The sequence below is a fragment of the Podarcis pityusensis genome, assembly GCF_964106645.2.
Source record: "Podarcis pityusensis genome assembly, chromosome: 14".
NCBI classification, from domain to species: Eukaryota; Metazoa; Chordata; class Lepidosauria; order Squamata; family Lacertidae; genus Podarcis; species Podarcis pityusensis.
Genome location: NC_138039.1, coordinates 7145876 through 7164235, shown reverse-complemented (window position 1 = coordinate 7164235; position 18360 = coordinate 7145876). Strand labels below are relative to the sequence as shown.

At 44.7% G+C, this 18360-nt stretch overlaps 1 protein-coding gene and 1 pseudogene across 7 annotated transcripts in view; both read right to left on the bottom strand.

Annotated features, from left to right (window-relative positions):
• PRPSAP2 (phosphoribosyl pyrophosphate synthetase associated protein 2) overlaps positions 1 to 12940 on the bottom strand; it is a 36568-nt gene extending 23628 nt beyond the window's left edge. The window contains exons 1-4 of one of the 6 annotated variants that reach the window (XM_080981212.1): positions 12704 to 12940; positions 4414 to 4531; positions 2678 to 2829; positions 450 to 502 (exon numbers count right to left, since the gene is read on the bottom strand). In XM_080981212.1, coding sequence (XP_080837338.1) covers positions 450 to 502; positions 2678 to 2796 — 172 coding nt within the window. In that variant the 5' untranslated portion in view covers positions 2797 to 2829; positions 4414 to 4531; positions 12704 to 12940. The other 5 variants (XM_080981213.1, XM_080981209.1, XM_080981211.1 and 2 more) reach the window with 5 other exon arrangements.
• Positions 12941 to 14911: 1971 nt separating this feature from the next.
• LOC308463040 (chemerin-like receptor 1 pseudogene) lies at positions 14912 to 17274 on the bottom strand (annotated as a pseudogene). The gene is made up of 2 exons (XR_013991531.1): positions 17206 to 17274; positions 14912 to 16699 (listed from the first exon to the last, which is right to left on the bottom strand). The product of XR_013991531.1 is annotated as a chemerin-like receptor 1 pseudogene (transcript).
• Between the last annotated feature and the right edge of the window lie 1086 nt (positions 17275 to 18360).

Sequence of the window (18360 nt, the reverse complement as noted above, 5' to 3'; positions counted from 1 at the left end):
TTGTCAGTATATTATTAGCCGGCGTGTTGCTTGCTGTTGTTCAGAGTGTTCAGTTTTGCAACACAGGGGATTTTCTTTGGTGTATAATGTACAGGCTGGGCTGGGCCAAATGCAGCTGCTCTTCTTCCTTACCCTGTCGTGCAATGCAGGCAAGTGACAGGAAAGCCCAACACTGCGTGCCTGTCACAGAACTGCAAGGACAGGCTGACAACAGGAAGATGCTGCGGAAGGAAAACCAGGAAGTGGCCTCTTACACTTGTTTAGTTAAGGAAACGGCAAGAGCTGACACATGGATCACCTAAAGAGACAAACTCTCCAGGGAAAAAGAGGCAGGGGGAAGGGAGAGGAAAGAGGTTGTTATGGGAGGTGCTTAATAAACTAGATCCCTTTCCCTTTAGCTCCCAGCGATGAACGCTTTAAGTAAAGGGCTTTCAGTGGAAGATGCTCACCTCTGTTCGGCTCCTGGTAAACCTGGACTTTGCCCATCTCCACCCCCAGGCGCCTGCAAAGGTAGACAAGACAAAGCTCACTGAAGCAAGGATGAATTAGAATTGGGATCAAAAATAACATTTTAAATAGGGAGGGCAGCCTTTCTTCTTCTTGCACCCGCCAGAGGTTTTTGACTACAACTCCCATGAGTTCCAGCCAGTGTGGATGATGGAAGTTGCAGTCCAAAGCATATGGAAAGCACCAAATTGGTGAAGGCTGAAATCACTTAACAGTTTTTTGTACTCTAGTCCCAAACAATGGTCCGCAGTACACCAGTGGTCCCAAAGCTTCATTCAAATGGTCTGTGGTGGGTCTGCATTAAATACACACACCGATTTATAACTGTATTCGTACTGCTTCTATTTCTTATGCTGTATTTCAACTTGAATTCTAAGGAATGCAAACTGCAATACAATAAATATCGGAGATAAAAGAAGCAACAAAAAGAATTAAAAGTCATAAAGCATCTAACACAGCACATTATAATTGCTATAACAGGCAAAAAAATAATAATAATTAAGTGGCCTGCCAAGACCCTTTGCCATTTTTTAAGTGGTCCGTGGGGGGGGGGGGGAGGGGAGTTTGGGAAGCCCTCTTGCCCTAAATGCTTATAGTCCTAACAGCAGCCTGCCTGCAGCACAAACCCTGGATCACTGAATTCTCTAAGCAGGTTATTGCTAAGACTTGACTCAATGTCCCCAACGCCAAAAGGTAGCTTCTGCCAACTCCTGCCACAGCACAGATTCTGCTCACTTGTTACATCCAGAAGGATCTCCCTACAAATGCACTTTTGAGAAACAATTGCCATTTCTCCAACTGCAGGAACAATTGCCATACAGATGTCACGCTTTATAGGAATGAGCTGCTGCTCAGGTTTGTAGACCACAGGTGCCATACCTGTGGGTCTTTTTGCAACAATTTAAGAAGCGGTAATAGAATCCCAACTTGCTACTGTATTAATCTTATGTATTGTCATTGAGGAAAATAGCACACAGCTCACTTTGCCATTACTCCTTCCTGGGCAAATTTCCCCCATAAACCTCTTCTGCTACTTCTCTCATTCAGTGCCAGACCAAAACTAGAATCTTTTCTGCAAGATAACCTGATGGGGTTTCTTCTAGCCTTCAACAGACCATCTCCGTTTCTAAGAATCCACATTACTCAGTAACTGGCTCCCTTTCTGGTCTGGGCAAGCAACTGCCAAGGGCAGGAGAAAACAAAATCACACAAGTCATGCTCTGACTATCATTGGCTCAGCTCAATGTACATTAGGTGTTTTGGGAGGCTAAGCATTGGCTGAACAGGCTTGGCCCGAAATATGTGTTCTCAAAGGATCATTCTGCAAAATGAATCTGAAAAACAGCCAGCGTGCACAGCATGACCTAACTGTCAAGAGACCTTCTGGCTGTAAGAAACGCTAAGTTGAGTGGCTCTCTTGAGAGAACACAAGCTTAAATAACAGGATGGGCAAGAACTGGGAATGGGGGAAGGGGAAGGGCAGAAGGAGCAATGTACCCTTAGTCTCCAAGCCTTATAAAACTGCTCTCATAGCATGCACTCTTAAAATTTGCCTGCTCTTCATGGGCCACCATGTTGTCATTCCTGGAATCAGGAATGTGGTACAACTATTAAGAAAGGTCTTGTTCGGCTGCTTCAGTTCTAGAACTTGGATCCACTCACTTGGTTCCATTATTTTGAGTTTCCACTGCACTACTGCTGAAGAGGCAAGCTAATCTTCAGTTCAGACTTTGAAATCTACACCAAAAGATGGCTAGCCTCTTCAGCACGTAACAGAAGCATCATAAATCTCAAACTTGCTTTTGGTGTGAGGGATTGCAGGGGCTACCTAAGAGGTGCACCAGGACCCAGTGATAATCCTCAGACCACCTTTATCTTAAACTTTCCGGCTAGGAAAGCCAGATATATATATTAGGTAATGCTTTAAGACCAGCAGACTTTAATACGTGGGTTTATCATGTTAGAACAAAGCCTGCATTATACTAACCCTGCACCTTTAAATGTAACTTTCTCTTGGCAAAAACAGCAGTGAGACATTACTAAGTAACTTGACAATATAATCTTGCTGAGAGTCGTACATTACGCTCATACCAGCCAGATCCAACACCCCACACTGAAACAGAAGCAGCACAGAGTGCTTAGGAAGAAAAATACAGCGGCTGTTACTTACTCGGCAATTTTCTTTGATAGTTCCATGCACGATGGGTTGGAATTGGCTGAAAATAGCACCAGCCCACCCTTCGTTATATTCATGATGGATCCTGTACCATTGGGTGCCACACAAAACATCAAATCCTCCTTTGTCTTCCCACTTTTAAAATACTGCAAGAAGATCAAAAGCACATTAGCTCTAAATAAGCAACGTGGAGCATGAAGACCCAATTTTCAATATTTTCTGCCACCCTAGTATGCTCTGCCCATGCTGTGTAACCCTTCAAGTACCAATCTGAAGGAACTTAAGACATCTCGCCCCATTCAGCAATGATCAGACTACCACTAGGGTTGCCAGCTTATCAACCCGAAACTGCAGCTGTACTTACAACTGCAACTTGGCGTGAATAGGTGGTAACACCCACATCCACACTGTGACAAAAGTTTTGTCTGCTGGTTTCTGGACATCAAGATGCTGTTAAAAGTAAAATAGCAGGCTGGACTTTTCTTCCTGATTTATTTGCAACTATTATATATTATTTATGAATCAACTTTTACATTTATCTCATGGCGATTTATGAACGTACAATAAAAACAGTGTGCAGAAGTGAGAATTCAATTTCACACGAGAACACAGGGACCTATAGTAGTGAAGACAGTTATGTGTGACTGAGATGCCTTGGTCGGGGGTGGAAGGAGAACCACAGGTCCATGGGGAAGCAAATGCGACTCTCCAGGTTTCTTCATTTAGAAGACATCTGAAGGCAGACCTGTATTGGGAAGTTTTTTAATGTTTGATATTTTACTATGTTTTATATAAGTTGTAAGATGTCCAGAATGGCTGGGGAAACCCGGCCAGATGGGCAGGGTATAAATAAAATAAAATAAAATAAAATAAATAATAATAATAAATCGCCTTTCCCAAACCACATCCCTCCCTAGCTTTGCTCTCGGCCCTCATTTTTTTGCCTGGTTGGAATGTGCCCTTGAACACGGAGTATTGAATATTGCCTCTTTCATACCTGGATGAATGATGGTATGTACAGAATGTTCCAATTATTGCATAACTGGAATAAAGTTTTTTTAAAAAAAAGTAAATGACCCCTGGACAGTTAAGTCCAGTCAAAGGCGACTATGGGGTTGTGGCACTCATCTAGCTTTTCAGGCCGAGGGAGCCGGTGTTTGTCCACAGACAGCTTTCCAGGTCATGTGGCCAGGATGACTAAACTGCTTGTGGCACAATGGAACACCGTGACGGAAGCCAGAGCGCACAGAAACACTGTTTACCTTACTGCTGCAGTGGTACCTATTTATCTACTTGCACTGGTGTGCTTTCAAACTGCTAGGTTGGCAGGAGCTGGGACAGAGCAGCGGGAGCTCACTCCGTAGCAGGGATTCGAACTGCCAACCTTCAGATTGGCAAGCCCAAGAGGCTCAGTGGTTTAGATCACCGCCTACCCTATAAAGGTAAGAGTTGCATCCATGGCTCAGATCACTTTTGCTTCCGGCCCTGCCCATGTGGCTCCCAGAAGGTCCCCCCCACAAATAAGTATGGCCCTTTAGCAAAGAAGGATTACCTCACCCCTGCCTTAAACAAAAAACTGAGCTTGCTCCCAGATCCAGCCCTGATGCCTTATCCATCTTAAACAAAAGGCTGTTGGTTCAGGGTAACTCTTGATACCAACCACCTCTGACAGTTTTGCTGATATAAGCCAGCGCCCAGGTCTGATTAATGTTCTTAGAGAAAGCACTTACAAATAAAGGTTGCGGCTGAAAAAAGAGCTGTGCGAAGTTGGCACACAGAGCTGAAGCTCTCTTGCACTTTACTCTCCTCCTGAGGACAATGCCACTAGCATCCTTTCAAAAAATTTACCTGTGGAAACAGAGAAGAGAATATAACCATTAAGAGATACGGGAAGTAAGAGCAGATGGTAAAGATTATCCCAGTGGTCTTTATTTTGCAAAAATAAGAACAAACACCCTTTGCTGCACCTTTTGAAAACTATACGTTTGGGACTCTAATGAAACCGAGAAATAGGACTTCAGTCATCAGTATTAAACAATATGCAATGATTTGATTATTAACCAGAAAAAGTGCCAAATCATTACCATTTGCCTATTAAAAAATAAACACCTGTCCCTTCATCCAAGCGCCAATGCAGATATATAGCTAAGAAAAGTTTATTTCTATCTACTATCAGCTATCTTTCAAAAATGTGTCACACAATCAAAGAGAAAGAGCAACGTAGTACATATAGACTACAGTCAAGAATGGTGCTTTCTCCTGTTTTTGGAGGGTGGCATCTATAAAAATACTGTTAGTCATAGTTGTGACTAATACTGGACAACACCGTTATTAAAAAATCTTCTCCCAGACTCTGCAGACAGACCACATTCTATTCGTCCAGACATAGTGGAATTTCACAGCTGAAAGAAGGGTGGCAAATCTCACTTGTAGCAGAGCCTCTACCATCACACCACATTCTCATTAATATAAACCATGCCCATTTCAGAGAAGCTCTTTTTGAAGGAAGAAATATTACAAATTATTGTTTAAAAGACATTGAATTAACTAACAGCACGATCAAGCACGCACCGTCAAAAGCAGAGGCTGCCTTTTCAAAATAGAAGGCAGGCAGAAAATTCAGCACAGCAAAGACAGGAAAACCACAATCCAAACAAGCAAAAGTTTTCTCTTGTGATCATTCACTAACGCAGCATCCACCAACCTGGTGCACCCCAGATGTATTAGCCTACAACTGCCATCAGCCCCAGCTAGCATTGCCACTCTTTTCCAGATACCTTGGAAAAGTGAGGTCTTGGTGCTCTGTGTGTGTGTGTGTGTGTGTGTGTGCGCGCGCGCGCGCGCGCATGGGGCAGGGGGAAGCACTGATCCAGGGGGAAGAGAGGTCATACTAACTAAAAGATCCAAATGTGCCCACAGGCCTAACATGCTTGGTGACCTGTGGGTTGGAGCTCAAACCCAGTGCACAGCAGAAGGCCTTCAAACAACCTCATTCACTACAAACCAATGATACGCCCAAGAAACACTTATCCACTGTAAGGATCGAATGAAAGGCATAATTAACATTCTAAAGCACCACATGTGGGGAAATTCTACTGATGCCAGGCATGGAACTTTGCCTGCTCAGAATGAGAAAATTCCAAAACTAGTTTTAAAAACTTGAGATATGAAAGCCAGGAGCTAAATGGCACCTTAAACCTAGGCTATGGGCGCAACAGCAAATGTCTAGGTGCGATTTTTTAAAAACAAGAATACAAAGCTGAAAATGAATGAACTGCAGCTAAAACATTATGTTCACTTTTCATAAAGTCTAGTCCTTCCCCTGCCCACCCTCCTAATATTCTTAAGAGGGTCTCTTCTCCAGTCTTCAGAGAGTAACTAGAAGTGGGTAGGCAGAAAAAGATTTTCCTTTCCTTCCACTCTGCAGTTTTATTCTGAAATCATAAGCGCAATACTGCGCCCAGAGCTCAGAGACTGCTTGCGCTAATGAAATTCCCTGTCGCAAAATGCGCCTAGAATGGGAGTTTCGAACACTGTCCGAAACTAAGACACAGAAATGCAGCCCTAATTCAGCAAGTACTCTATGAACAAATTTGCGTAAAGGGTCGATCTTTTTCTGAACCTAGACCAGAGCGCATGTATGCTCCATAAATATCCGTTAGCTCATTATATCACAAATAAAGACCACGTTATGGTTCAGAAACAACAGACAGAAAGCATCCATTGTGTTCTACCTAAGGGAAGCAAAACAAGCCCCGCACAGCTTTACCAACAACTACAAAAGGGAAAACAGAGAAAGGCTATGGGGTGCATTTTACACAGTGTCTCCCTTGGGACTTGGTTCTGAATTACCGCACAATCTAGACCAGTGGGAATAATTTGCACTCTGCTTCACAAGCCCATAAGAACAAGCAGCACCACAGAAAGCCAATTCTCACTGTTATGGTGCTTTGGCTACAGTTACATACCACACCCTTAGCGCACAGAGCAAACGACTTTGCTGGACTAAATCCTATCCATTAAGAGCTTTGGGGGTCCTGATAGGTTCTGGACCACAAAGGCATTCAGCAGTTGAAGGGAGATGGGCAGCAGGGAGGGGGGAGACACACACACACACACACACACACCACAATTCCCAAAGGATAAAGCTTCCCAGTTAGAGCTTCTGCGCATTAGGGCCTCCGCCATTGTTACCGTGCGGCTGAAAGGATGAGTATAATGGAGATGAACCAAACACATCAGCCCAGGGGATCAACATCGTGCATTCATTCCAGCACCTCTCAAAATGAGCAACAAGAAGTTCACTCCTGCTTTCTGTAGCCTTGCTAAAGGACAGAGGTGGATACTGAATAAAGATCTACCCAATTAGTTGCAGGTTGGGGAGGAAAGGAGAGGCATGGAGGTTAGCGAATACGGAGGAAAAGACACACACCCCTAGGTCTCTCTTATAGAGGATGGGAAGAGTGTGTGCTTAAGAAAAACTCGCCCCACCTATTTTTCCAGATGATCAGCAAAGCCTTTTTCACTCCGATGGCCTAAGCTGGGGGAACCTCTACGTACTTTTAAAAACTCAGGAAACATCAGTTTAAATTGTTTCTTGCCACACACCCCTCCAACGCTTACCTTCCATGAGTTTGTGTATGTGCATTAAAATCCAGTAAGGTCACACACTTGTGTATATCATAACAAAACACCGAAAGTAATTGTATTTGCCTTTGCGACAGAGCTGGGGGGGGGGGTTCAGCCTGGAAAGAGGGAGGGGTGGAGAAATTGACAGCATCACATTTTTTGCCTTATGGTGGTGGGGAGATTGCCCCCTCCATCCCAAATCATCATTTACCGTATTTTTTATAAAAAAACAACAACAGAGGAGTTAAGGAGGCCTTATACCCAGCCCTGGGGGAAATGCGCTGAATGTATATATATGTCAATGTCTCTTCTCATCACATGGAAAACTCTTATTCCACCCTCCACACAAACGCATGTGAAGATTGGAGACAAACAACCCACTCCCCTTTTTCTGCTCCCCTCTAACAAAACCTTGCCCTTCCTCACGTCAAGGTTTGCTTTTTCCGCATTAAGTGTTGCTTTAAACAGATAAAGATTTAGGGTCTGTAAGCATGCAAGCATCCCAACGCAAATTGCAAAATAACAGGTATTTATTTAACAACAACAACCTCCATCAGGTGGAAAGTGATTGATTTGTATATATTAGTAACTTTGTACTAATGTAACCTTTTTATATGTAATTCTGCATTTTTGTTGTCGTTGTTGCTTCAGTTTCCTGTACACCGCTTAGATATATATTTAATATACTAAGTGGTATAGAAATTAAATAATCACATAAATAATCAAAAAAAGGGTGGTTGCCTTAGAAGCAGGGAAATGTCATTCCACACACACATATAAAAACACCTGGTGTGATGGAGGGGCACAAAACCACTCCCTCTACATTGACACCCCCACATACATACTTTCATTGAACTAAATCTATTTTTAACCCAGCCTCCAAATGCAATGCTTCAAGGCAGTTTATAACATTCAGTCACACACACCCCTCCCAAAAAGAGAGCAACTGCAATTAAATATCTAAATATTGCTGCTTTAGACTGAGGAGGATCTGTTAGGTTTGATGCAAAGCTCAAGTTAAGTTTCTGGTGATGGATCTGAACGGCTGATAGCTTAAGTATGTTTAAACACACGCAGATACACAGCGCAACCCGGTCGGATGGGCGGGAAACAAATAATAAAAATTATTATAATTATTATATAGACACACACGGAGCATAACATATACCAGTGTATACATGCAAGCTATTATCCACGCAGATACACACGCACAAATCTGAGTGTGTACTCTCGCACACATATATCGCTATCTCTATAAAAGTGTGCATATGTATACAAACCTACAGGCGATTTCATTTGTCCGCGGCTCTAATGGCCATCGCAAAACAGAAGGAGAAGCCCGAGCATCTCCGACCACAAACCGGCAGCGAATACAAACTCCTGCTAAATAACAAACGCCCCGGAAGCAGCGCTAGTGAAGAGTGCTTCAAAATACAGAGCACCGAGGTATCGATATAAATGTGTTCGCGCTCTTCCCGCCCCAGACACGTGCGTGCGTGTGCGTATATACACACATTATACTGGGCGCACATCGCACGCAGGATCAAAAGAATCTTGATCGACATCAGCCACTAGCCGTAGCGATAAAGTAAAAAACACCAATGCACTGAAGACAAGAGGTAAAAACTTACCTAGGCAAAAAAATACATTCTGGAGGGTCCCATCAATAATCTTAATTCTAATTGCCCCTGCTATTAAAAAAATAATAATTGCAGTAGTTGGGGTTTTTTTTTTGCTGCCACCTGGTTAGACACAGCAAAGCTGTCTATATCTTTAGATTATATATTATTATTATTATAGATAGATGATAGATAGATCTATAAAAATCCCAGCACAACGTGGCACGCGAGGACTCCTCCTCCCCTCACCCGCACCCTAAAAGATGGAGAGCACCCACCACCCCACCCACACAAAGGCGCTCCCCACCCACCCGCGACCCCCCGTGAATTTCGGGAGAAGGGAGAAGGCGAAGGAGGAGCCACGCGGGGAGGAGGATGGATAGATGGATGGATGGAGGAGGAGGAGGAGGACCTGGCCGGCGCAGCCACCTCCGCGGACCCCGCCGCTCCCTCCCTCCCTCGCCCGCCCGCCCACCTGCCTACCTGCCTTCTGGGCTCAGGGCAGACCGAGGCCGCGGGGTCTCCGCTCGAGCAGGCCCGTCCCTGTCGGAGGCTCTCCTGCTCGCACCACACGGCCAACTCCGTCCAGCTGCAAAATGGCGGCGGGGATGAAAAGGCCTGAGGGTGGGCGGAGCGGCCGCGCGAGGCTCTCGCCGCCAGCCTCAGACCCCCGTTCACACGAGCGCGCGCGTGTTGAACGCCCCCCTCCTCCTTACCTCTCGCTTCCCTTAATGGCCGCCGCCGCCGCCGCTCCACGCCTCCCTCAGCGCGGTCCGCTTCTCGGCTCTCCGCGACACGCGGGTTGTTTTGGCCTTCCTCACGATGCGCCGAGCACGCGCGTTCCGACGCCTCAGCGCGGGCCCTTCCTCACACAGCCCTCAGGTCGTGTGTGGCTGGCGTCTCTTCGCGCGCACACACAAGCGCCTCAGCGCCCACCCTTCCTCACCACCCGTGTGTTCAGCATCTCTCCTGCTTACCCTTCCTTAGGACCCTCCCAACACGTGTGCTTGGCGTCTCTTCACACACAGCCCTCAACGCCCGCCCTTCCTCATGTGATCTGCCACGCACGCGGGTTCAGCGTCTCTCCTGCTTCCCTTCCTTACGACCCTCACAACACGCGTGTTTGGCGTCTGTTCACACACACTTCCATCAATGCCCGTCTTTCCTCACCAGCCACCAAATATGCATCACTTTTCAACACTTATTACTACCAAGACTGCCCCCCCCCTTGATGTTTGCCCTTCTACACAACCAACCAAACATGCGTTTTGGCATCAATGCTTGCCCTTCCTTGCAACCTCTCAAATAAGTGCGTCTTTACCCCTCAACCCTTGCCATTCCTCACATGTATTCAGCATCTTCTCCCCCTCCCCAACATGCGCTTCCTCACAACCGCTCCCAAACACGTATGTGTAGCATCTCTCCCTTTTCCCAGGTTTTATGCCTAGTGCAAAAACAGACGGAGGAGGAGGAGGAGGAATTGCTGGCTTGCAGCTGTTTTCCTACATCTCCCCGATCATGAATGTGTGTTTGCTGGGGGTGAGTCAGAAAGGAAACTCCACTACATTTCCCCCCGCAATTGACTGGCCTCCACTGTACCGTTAGGCAGAGTGAGGCGCTTGCCTCAGGCGGAAGATGCTTAGCGCTGCTTCTGCTGAGCTCCTTCTGTAGGAAATCTAAGAGCGTTGCACAGCCTTGTCATGCACTCCCTAAACTAATACGCAGCTCTCGGGCGCATTTGTTAGGATGCTTCGCACAATTGTTATTGACACTGCCTGGATTTGTTCAGTAAATTCACCAAGCATTCTCTTCTTTTCTCTCTCTCCCCACCTGAAAGTAGTTCCTATAAATACAGAGTGAACTGAATGTGACTTAAATTCCTTATGCGTTGGAATTTTAGGTCATTTTAATTTCTATTCCATTTTAATTTTAATTCAATGTTTCATCACACTTAAATCTCTGTTTGATTGTGGTCATTGCATTTACCATTTTTACCTATCTAAGAAGTGACCCTACTGCTTAAGCTTTTCAATTGTTACACACACACACACACCCCGCCGCAAATTATTCACACGATATTCTGTGTGTGTTCCAATGTTTTCTTAAGTATATTTTATACTTGAGCAGAGCAGCTTGGCCCCATGACTGTGGGTGACCAGAGCCGTGGGTGCATGGCCCTGGCACCAAAATTTGTGGGTGCCTGGCGCCTTCATGGGGAATTTTGTGGGTGCCCAAGGTCCCAGGGAGTTGGCACCTATGCTAGCATGGAAGTAAAATTGTAAAAAAAACGGAAGCAGCCCACTCTGCTTTGGTACTTCTGTGGGGGACACCTTGTCCTTTTCCTCTGGCAGCAAAATGCCTTAGGCTGGCTCTGTCCATCATTGTTTCTGTCCAGAAACGCTGCCTCCTCTGGTCCTGATCCCTTTGCCACCCCAACAGAGCAGGCTGCATTCATCACTGATCCCAAGCAATTACCAGCCTTGAAGATGTTTGGGTGGGGGATTCCTACCTGCTAGTCCAGGCAAGAAGTCATGGCACTTATTCATTCTGTGCAAATACAAGACAGACCCCAGAAGCTCTGTCCTGTATTGAACCTTGCAGCTCTATGGAGAAAAAGAAAATCAATTTTCCATCCCACTGTTTGTTTTTGCAATTGCTGCCGGTTAACTCTGCCCAGAAGTGGGTTGTTTAAAAGCATTCAGCTGCAAACTGAATTGTAGAGAAGACACATAGAAAGGAATTGGTCAGTTCGCAGCTGAAATAGATAATATGACTAGATAATATGACAGAGTTGTTGTTAAGAAATGGATTATGGTGCTATAGACCTGATACTCAGTTTCATCTGTGTTCCAAGTAGTTCAGCAGTGTGTGTGTGTGTGTGTGTGTGTGTGTGTGTGTGTTCCCACTAACACTTGGATAGATTGATTAATTCATTAATCTGTCAGTTGTATATGCTTCTTTAAGTACTTTTCTGGAAGTTGAAGATACAGTGCTTGGAAAGTTCATTTTAAAAAGGAGCTAGTTCCAGTTTACTCCCTCCAAAAATGAATTAGCTCCAGTTCCAGTTTGCCCCCTCCAAATGGAAACTAACTCCATTCCAGTTCAATTCACAATTCATTCATGTGGTCATCAGCTTTTGTTTTCAGTCTTCAGAATTTTACAAGCTGCTCTGCTGAAGTGTAAAATATAGTTAAGAAAACATTGAAACACACACAGAATATCGTGTGAATAATTTGTGGGGGGGGGTGTAACAATGGAAAAGCTTAAACAGTAGGGTCACTTCTTAGATAGGTAAAAATGGTAAATGCAATGACTACAATCAAACAGAGATTTAAGTGTGATGAAACATTGAATTAAAATTAAAACAGAATTGAATTTAAAATGGCCTATAATTCCACTACAGAAGGAACTTAAATCATACTCAGATCACTCAGTATTTATACTTTCAGGTGGGAAGAGAGAGAAGAGAAGAGAATACTTGCTGAGTTTACTGAACAAATCCAGGCAGTGTCAATAACAATTGTGCAACCACCGTTTGAATGCTGGGGAAATTTGATTTCTCTTGAGCAAAGACGTCTGGCTCCTCTGCAGCAATTGAGTAACACGGCCACACATTTATTGTGGAGCAAAAAAGACCCCGCAGAAATGCATGGAAGCTTGCAGGATTCATCAGACCTGCCATGCCCATCAAATCGCCACTCATTCTTTCTGTCCTTCTATGCTCGCCTCTGCGGATGCTTGCTTTTTACAGATGCTGTGTGGTTTGATGCACCCCTGTAGCCAGTGGAAGGTGGTCCATTAGGGTGAATGGGGCCCTGCCCCACCAGCTTCAGTCTGCCCTTAGCCAGCCCCTGCTGCTTTCATCCATCCCAAGAGGTGCCCCTGGCTGTCAGCTTCTTCCTCCTCCGTCTCAGTTTCGCCCTTGTAGAACTTGGGAGGAAGGGAGATGGGGACAGCAGAAGTTGGCACTGCCCCACCAACCTCACACTTCCCTCAGCCAGGCTCCACCTGCCTGCCTTCTTGCTTACAACCAGTGCAGGCGGTGGCACTGCCTGTTGACTTCCACCTCTTTAGTCTCATTGCTGGTTTTGCAGAACTCGCAGAACTGTAGAGTTGGTAGGGACCGTGAGGATCGTCTGGTCCAATGCTCTGCAGCGCAGGAATCTATCATCCAACTTGGGCCTCGAACCCATGACCCTCAGATCAAGAGTCTCATCCACTGCTCAACACAGAGGAAGATGGGGACAAAACTAGACTCTGTCTGTCATGAGCAATAGCTTTCCCTTCTTCTCTTCCTGCCAGTCCTGGTGGGCACCAACCACCACAAGATGAGGGCAGATCTAGAATTGGAGGGCTCCCCCTGTCATTGGCTCTGGCTCCAAGTTTAGTTGGCCTCACTGCTTTCCACCCAATCAAGGGGCACCAGCCGCTGCTGAATGCGGCCCTCCTTTTCATACACTACCAGTCTATCCTCTCAAAGGCCAACCTCCGGGAACGCCTCCCTACCACCACTCCCATCTTCAGGCTCCTGCCAACTTTCCCAGTCATCAGGACTGAACACGGTTTCTCAAGAACTGCAAACAGCTTTGCAGGACAAAATTGCCCCGAGCTTTGTGAAAGCCTTCCCACCCACTCCACACCCCTTTCAAAGTCATATGTTAAAGTTTAAAAGACCTTGAAAGATGAGTTGCACAAGGCAAGCAAGAAAAGGAATTTCTCTGGAGCTGTCTTTAGGAACATAGAAATCTGCCTTATCCTAGTCTGTCTAGCTAGCTCAAAATTGTCTATACCTTGGCTGACATCATCTCATGAAGGTTTCGGGCAAGGGACCTTTCCAGACTTACCTGGAAATGTTAGGGACAGAAATCCCTAACACAGCAACAGGAGACCCAAGTATTTTAATTGTATTCCCCCCCCAACACAATTCATTCATCACTCTTCCTCTCTTTCTTATATTCTATCCTCTTTGAAACCATTCTCATCCCCTCAATAAAAATCCTAGATTACAGTAACAATTAAAGAAAATAGAGATCGTTTGCTCCAAAATATAGTGATAGATTGGGGTGCAGCTTAATAGGTTTGTCATCACCTGAAAGCCAATGAGAAATTCAGCTGTTTGTTAAAAGATTGTTACGTATTTAATAAAAGTACAGGTGTGTTTCTTCTTCGAACCAATAAATGAGAGACGCAACTAAATGGTACTTTCAAGGGTTATAGTAATATACTGTTACGAGTTTCAGGGGGCGGGTAAGCTGTATGCCTTACCTCTGCTTCTAATTTCTGGATCCAACACAGATTCAATTCCTGGAATAGCCAGGCTAGCTTCCTGGTGACGTAATGGTCATTAAGTATATGGTATTAATGTAGCAAAGTAAGTGGCTCTGTGCCAGATGGCAAATGGATGCCCCCCTCCCTTCCTCAACTTGCTGATAGTTAGAAAGACAGGGCAAAGTTGAGAGCTGCGTGATGGCAGGCTGCAGGTTAGGCAGTTGGGAGACACAGCTATGCCTGGTTTCTTTTAGAATCCAAGGCTGTGGCAAGAGACCCTCTTGGGGTGTTAATGCTGTGAACCCCTCTGTCGGGTTGTATTTATGTATAAATACCCCATATATCCTAAGGACACCACAGTCTCTGCTATACCTCATTCCAAAGAAAACACAAACCCTGAGTAAGCGCCTGGAACCCCTGGAATCTCGTACCACTCAAAGATTTGGGTGGTGTGAACAATACATTAACTATGACGCTATTGTCTGTGAATGGGACTTGCAGGATAATGGGATATAGGAACCTAGGAAGCTGCCTTATCAGATCATTGGTCCATCTTGCATGGTACTGTCTACACTGACTGGCAGCAGCTCTTCAGGGGTTTCAGTCAGGGAGTCTCTTTCGGCCCTGCTTGGAGATGATGGGGATGGAACATGGAACCTTCTGCATAAAAGGTAGATTTTCTGCCACTGATCTACAGCCCTCCCCTCTGCAAAGCCATTGGGATATCCATCCACTGGTTGCAACCATTTGAAGAAGCCATAAGAAAAAGAAAATAATAGGCTGTTGTGTTGATCCATTAAGAAAAAAAACCCACATTAAGGCAATACCTTTATTAAGACAAAATAAAATATTAAATAATAGTGAGCGTTCATCCTGATACATTTGCACAAAGTTTTCAAGGAGGTCATACTGAATTTTTACTGAGCATTCATTCTGATTTGTTTTGGGGGAAGTTATATGATGCTGTATCAAGCAAGTGCTAACCCAAAATTTGCAGTGCTTTATCTCCATCGCTTTCCTTATGGCAAGAAGTTTGAAATTTATATTTTTTTAGTGGGAAGGGAAAAACAGGTTTGTTAAGCAAGAACATCAAATCAGCTTTAATTGCAGAACCTGAATTTGCGGTATGCACTAGAATCCCACTTGCAAGCTAGCAGCAGTCTGGAAATGCCTTTAGAAAATGTTATTTGGAAGAGTCATACGCACAGTAACCACTTGTGCTAGTAACTGTTTTGGCAAAGGGCAATGTGATTCCAAGTTGTGGAAACCCAGTGAAATCAAGAAGACCCCAGTGAGTTTGTGTGCATGGATGTACATATGAAACATAAACAAGGACTGATTGAGTAATGGCCCTTTGTGGTTAATTGGCAGCAGATGTCTTCCAATCATCTGCTGACTTCAGAAGTCACCTGAATCTCTGCCTGAGAGATGGATCTAGATTTTCTCTTGCTGGATAGAGACAGGATAAAGTCCTCTCCAAAAGCCCCCTCAAAGGCCACGATTACCGACTGACGGAACTTCTTCTGCCCTACAAACACATAAAGGATGGGGTTGATGCAACTGTTGAAGAACGCCAAACTGGAGGCCAAAGGGATTCCCAAGAATAAAGCCATCTTGAGTTCATGATTTGCAGAACCCTTGGACATCTCTAGCAAGGAGAAGATGTGATACGGGAAATAGCAGATGAAAAACGACACTGTCACAGCTATGATGATCCTGAAAGGTTTGGTGGACTTGGTTAGACGTCTCCGTTTCATCCTGACTGCCACGATGCTGTAGCAGACCAGGATCACGGTGAAGGGAAAGAGGAAACCAAACAGGAACCTGGATATGATCATAGCTTTGTGCCTCATCCTCCAAAGCCTTCGGGTCTCCTCGGTATTGTAATTGTCGGACAGAGCAAAGTTATTGAAGCAGCTGGTGACGTTCCTGGAGTTCATTGCGGTGTCTCGAAAAATGAGGTACGGAGAGCTGATGATGAAAGCTGTGACCCATGTCACCAGAGCGATGCCATATGCCAGTTTTGTGGTTCGGTAGTTTCTGGACCACACTGGGTAAACGACCAGAGCACACCGATCCATGCTAATGATCATCAAGAGGAAGACACTGGCAAACATGTTCAGGAAGGCAATGGTGCTGTTCAGCTTGCACAGAAGTTTCCCAAAAGGCCAGTGGAAGCCCAGAGATGTGTAGGCGATGCTGAAGGGCAGAAAAAATGTGAAGACGAAATCCGCAATGGCCAGGTTGAGAAACCAGACTACGTTCACCGTCTTCTTCATCTTGAAGCCTGCAATCCAGATCACTAGGCCGTTCCCGGTCACCCCGAGGAGACAAGCAACACTGTAAATCACTATGGACAGGAGGTGCATGCGTTTTTGAAGGCCCAGATAGCGGTCGGTGTGAGAAGCGGTGGTGTTCTCCTGCCACCAGGTCAAATTAGACAGGAAGGTCAACGAAGAGCTGTTCTCCATTCCCAGTGAAGTATTCATCCTCCTGAAATCTTATAAAAATCATCCAAATATTTGAGAAAATAAACACTTTAGGAAAAGCCAATCAGGGAAGAAAATACAGGGTTAGCTATGTTAGTTACTGCAACTGTCTGCAACGTCAGTCCAACTGAAATTGGAATTTATTGTGGCAAATTAAAGAGCTTAATTGAGCTAAGGCAACCTTTGTCTCAGTTGGCCTTAAACAATGATCTTTTTAAGAAGGCGTGTATTGAAATTTCGGTATTTGCTGCTAAATATGGGTGAAATGTTGCTGTTCATCTTTTCAAGCTTTGATGTTATATTTCTGCTCCTTGATCGTTCAGATTTATATATTACTTGTGTTGTTATTTTGGCAAGCTTTTGAGGCTTCCTCGTTATAGCTAAATAAAATTTATCGCCACTACACCAGTTCCACCAGACCATATCTTTCCCTCATCTCTCTAGCTGCTAATAAAAATACATTAAAATTCTATTTTGTTTTACACTACTGGCTAAGACAGGGATCAGGAAGACTCACCCCTTCTTTTTGCCTCTTCCAACAGATGTCTTTGCTGGTTCCGATTCCTGGAGCAATCTAACACGTTTTCTCTAGAAGACTTTAACAGAGTGTTCTTCCCAGCGGTGAATAATCTTGGCCTGAATCTTTTCCTTCTTCTTTCCACACGTCTTTGTTTAGGGGAATTTTGAGAATCTAATTTATTCCAGCCTCTTCTTCCCCTACATGTTATTAATGGAATTTAACCCTTGGACTAGTTGTAATATGCGGCATGTTTTTATTTTGGTCACCAACTGGGGTGGCTTTAAAAGAGGATTGGACAAATTCATGAAGGATAAATCAATGACTACTAATCACTGTCTATTTCCTCCATTGTCACAGGCAGTATGTTTTCAAGGAGAGTAGACGGTATTGACTATTTAAGGAACATTCCTTCTGATTTGTTTGTTGGGAGGTTAGATGACAGTTTCAGTTGTACTATACATTTAAAGCAGTATTATACCTCTTTAAACAGTCATGGCTTCCCTCAAAGAATCATGGAAATTGTAGTTTATTAGTAGACCCCTTAGCTCTCACCTGTGGCTCCTGGAAGCTGGAAGCATGTGACAGCAGCCGCAGCTCAGAAACAGCTTCAACTGGCCGGCTAAACCAGGTGAGGGGAGCCAATGGGTCTCAAACCCTTTGAGAGTTAGGAGGCAGGCTGCGGTAGATTGAGCAGACGAGACCAATAGTGGGTCCAATCGTCAAGTAGGCAGTTTCTTTGCATGGTTTAGAGGGAAGTGAGGGGCAGATGGAGCTTGTCATCCTGCGGAGGTAGCCCATCTAGGTGAAGGACAACTCTGATCCTAATTCTCCACTGCCCAGTGCCGGATTTACGCATAAGCTAAACAAGCTATAGCTTAGGGTCCCAATCTCTTCGGGGCCCCAAAAAAATTTAAAGGAAAAAAACAACTGGATGTAATTTTCAAAATAAAAGATAAAAAGCAAATAAAATAAAACCTACATACAACAACAGTGTTTTGTGTTGTGTAGGCTCCTATTTGTTATGTGCAAATGGCTTTAGATACCTATTAGGTCCATAAATTACCATGTAGCATATATTCAACACAAAAACAATGGCAATTTGTTGTTGGCAAAGGACAGCTGGACATAGAAAGGGCCCCATTACCTTCAGTA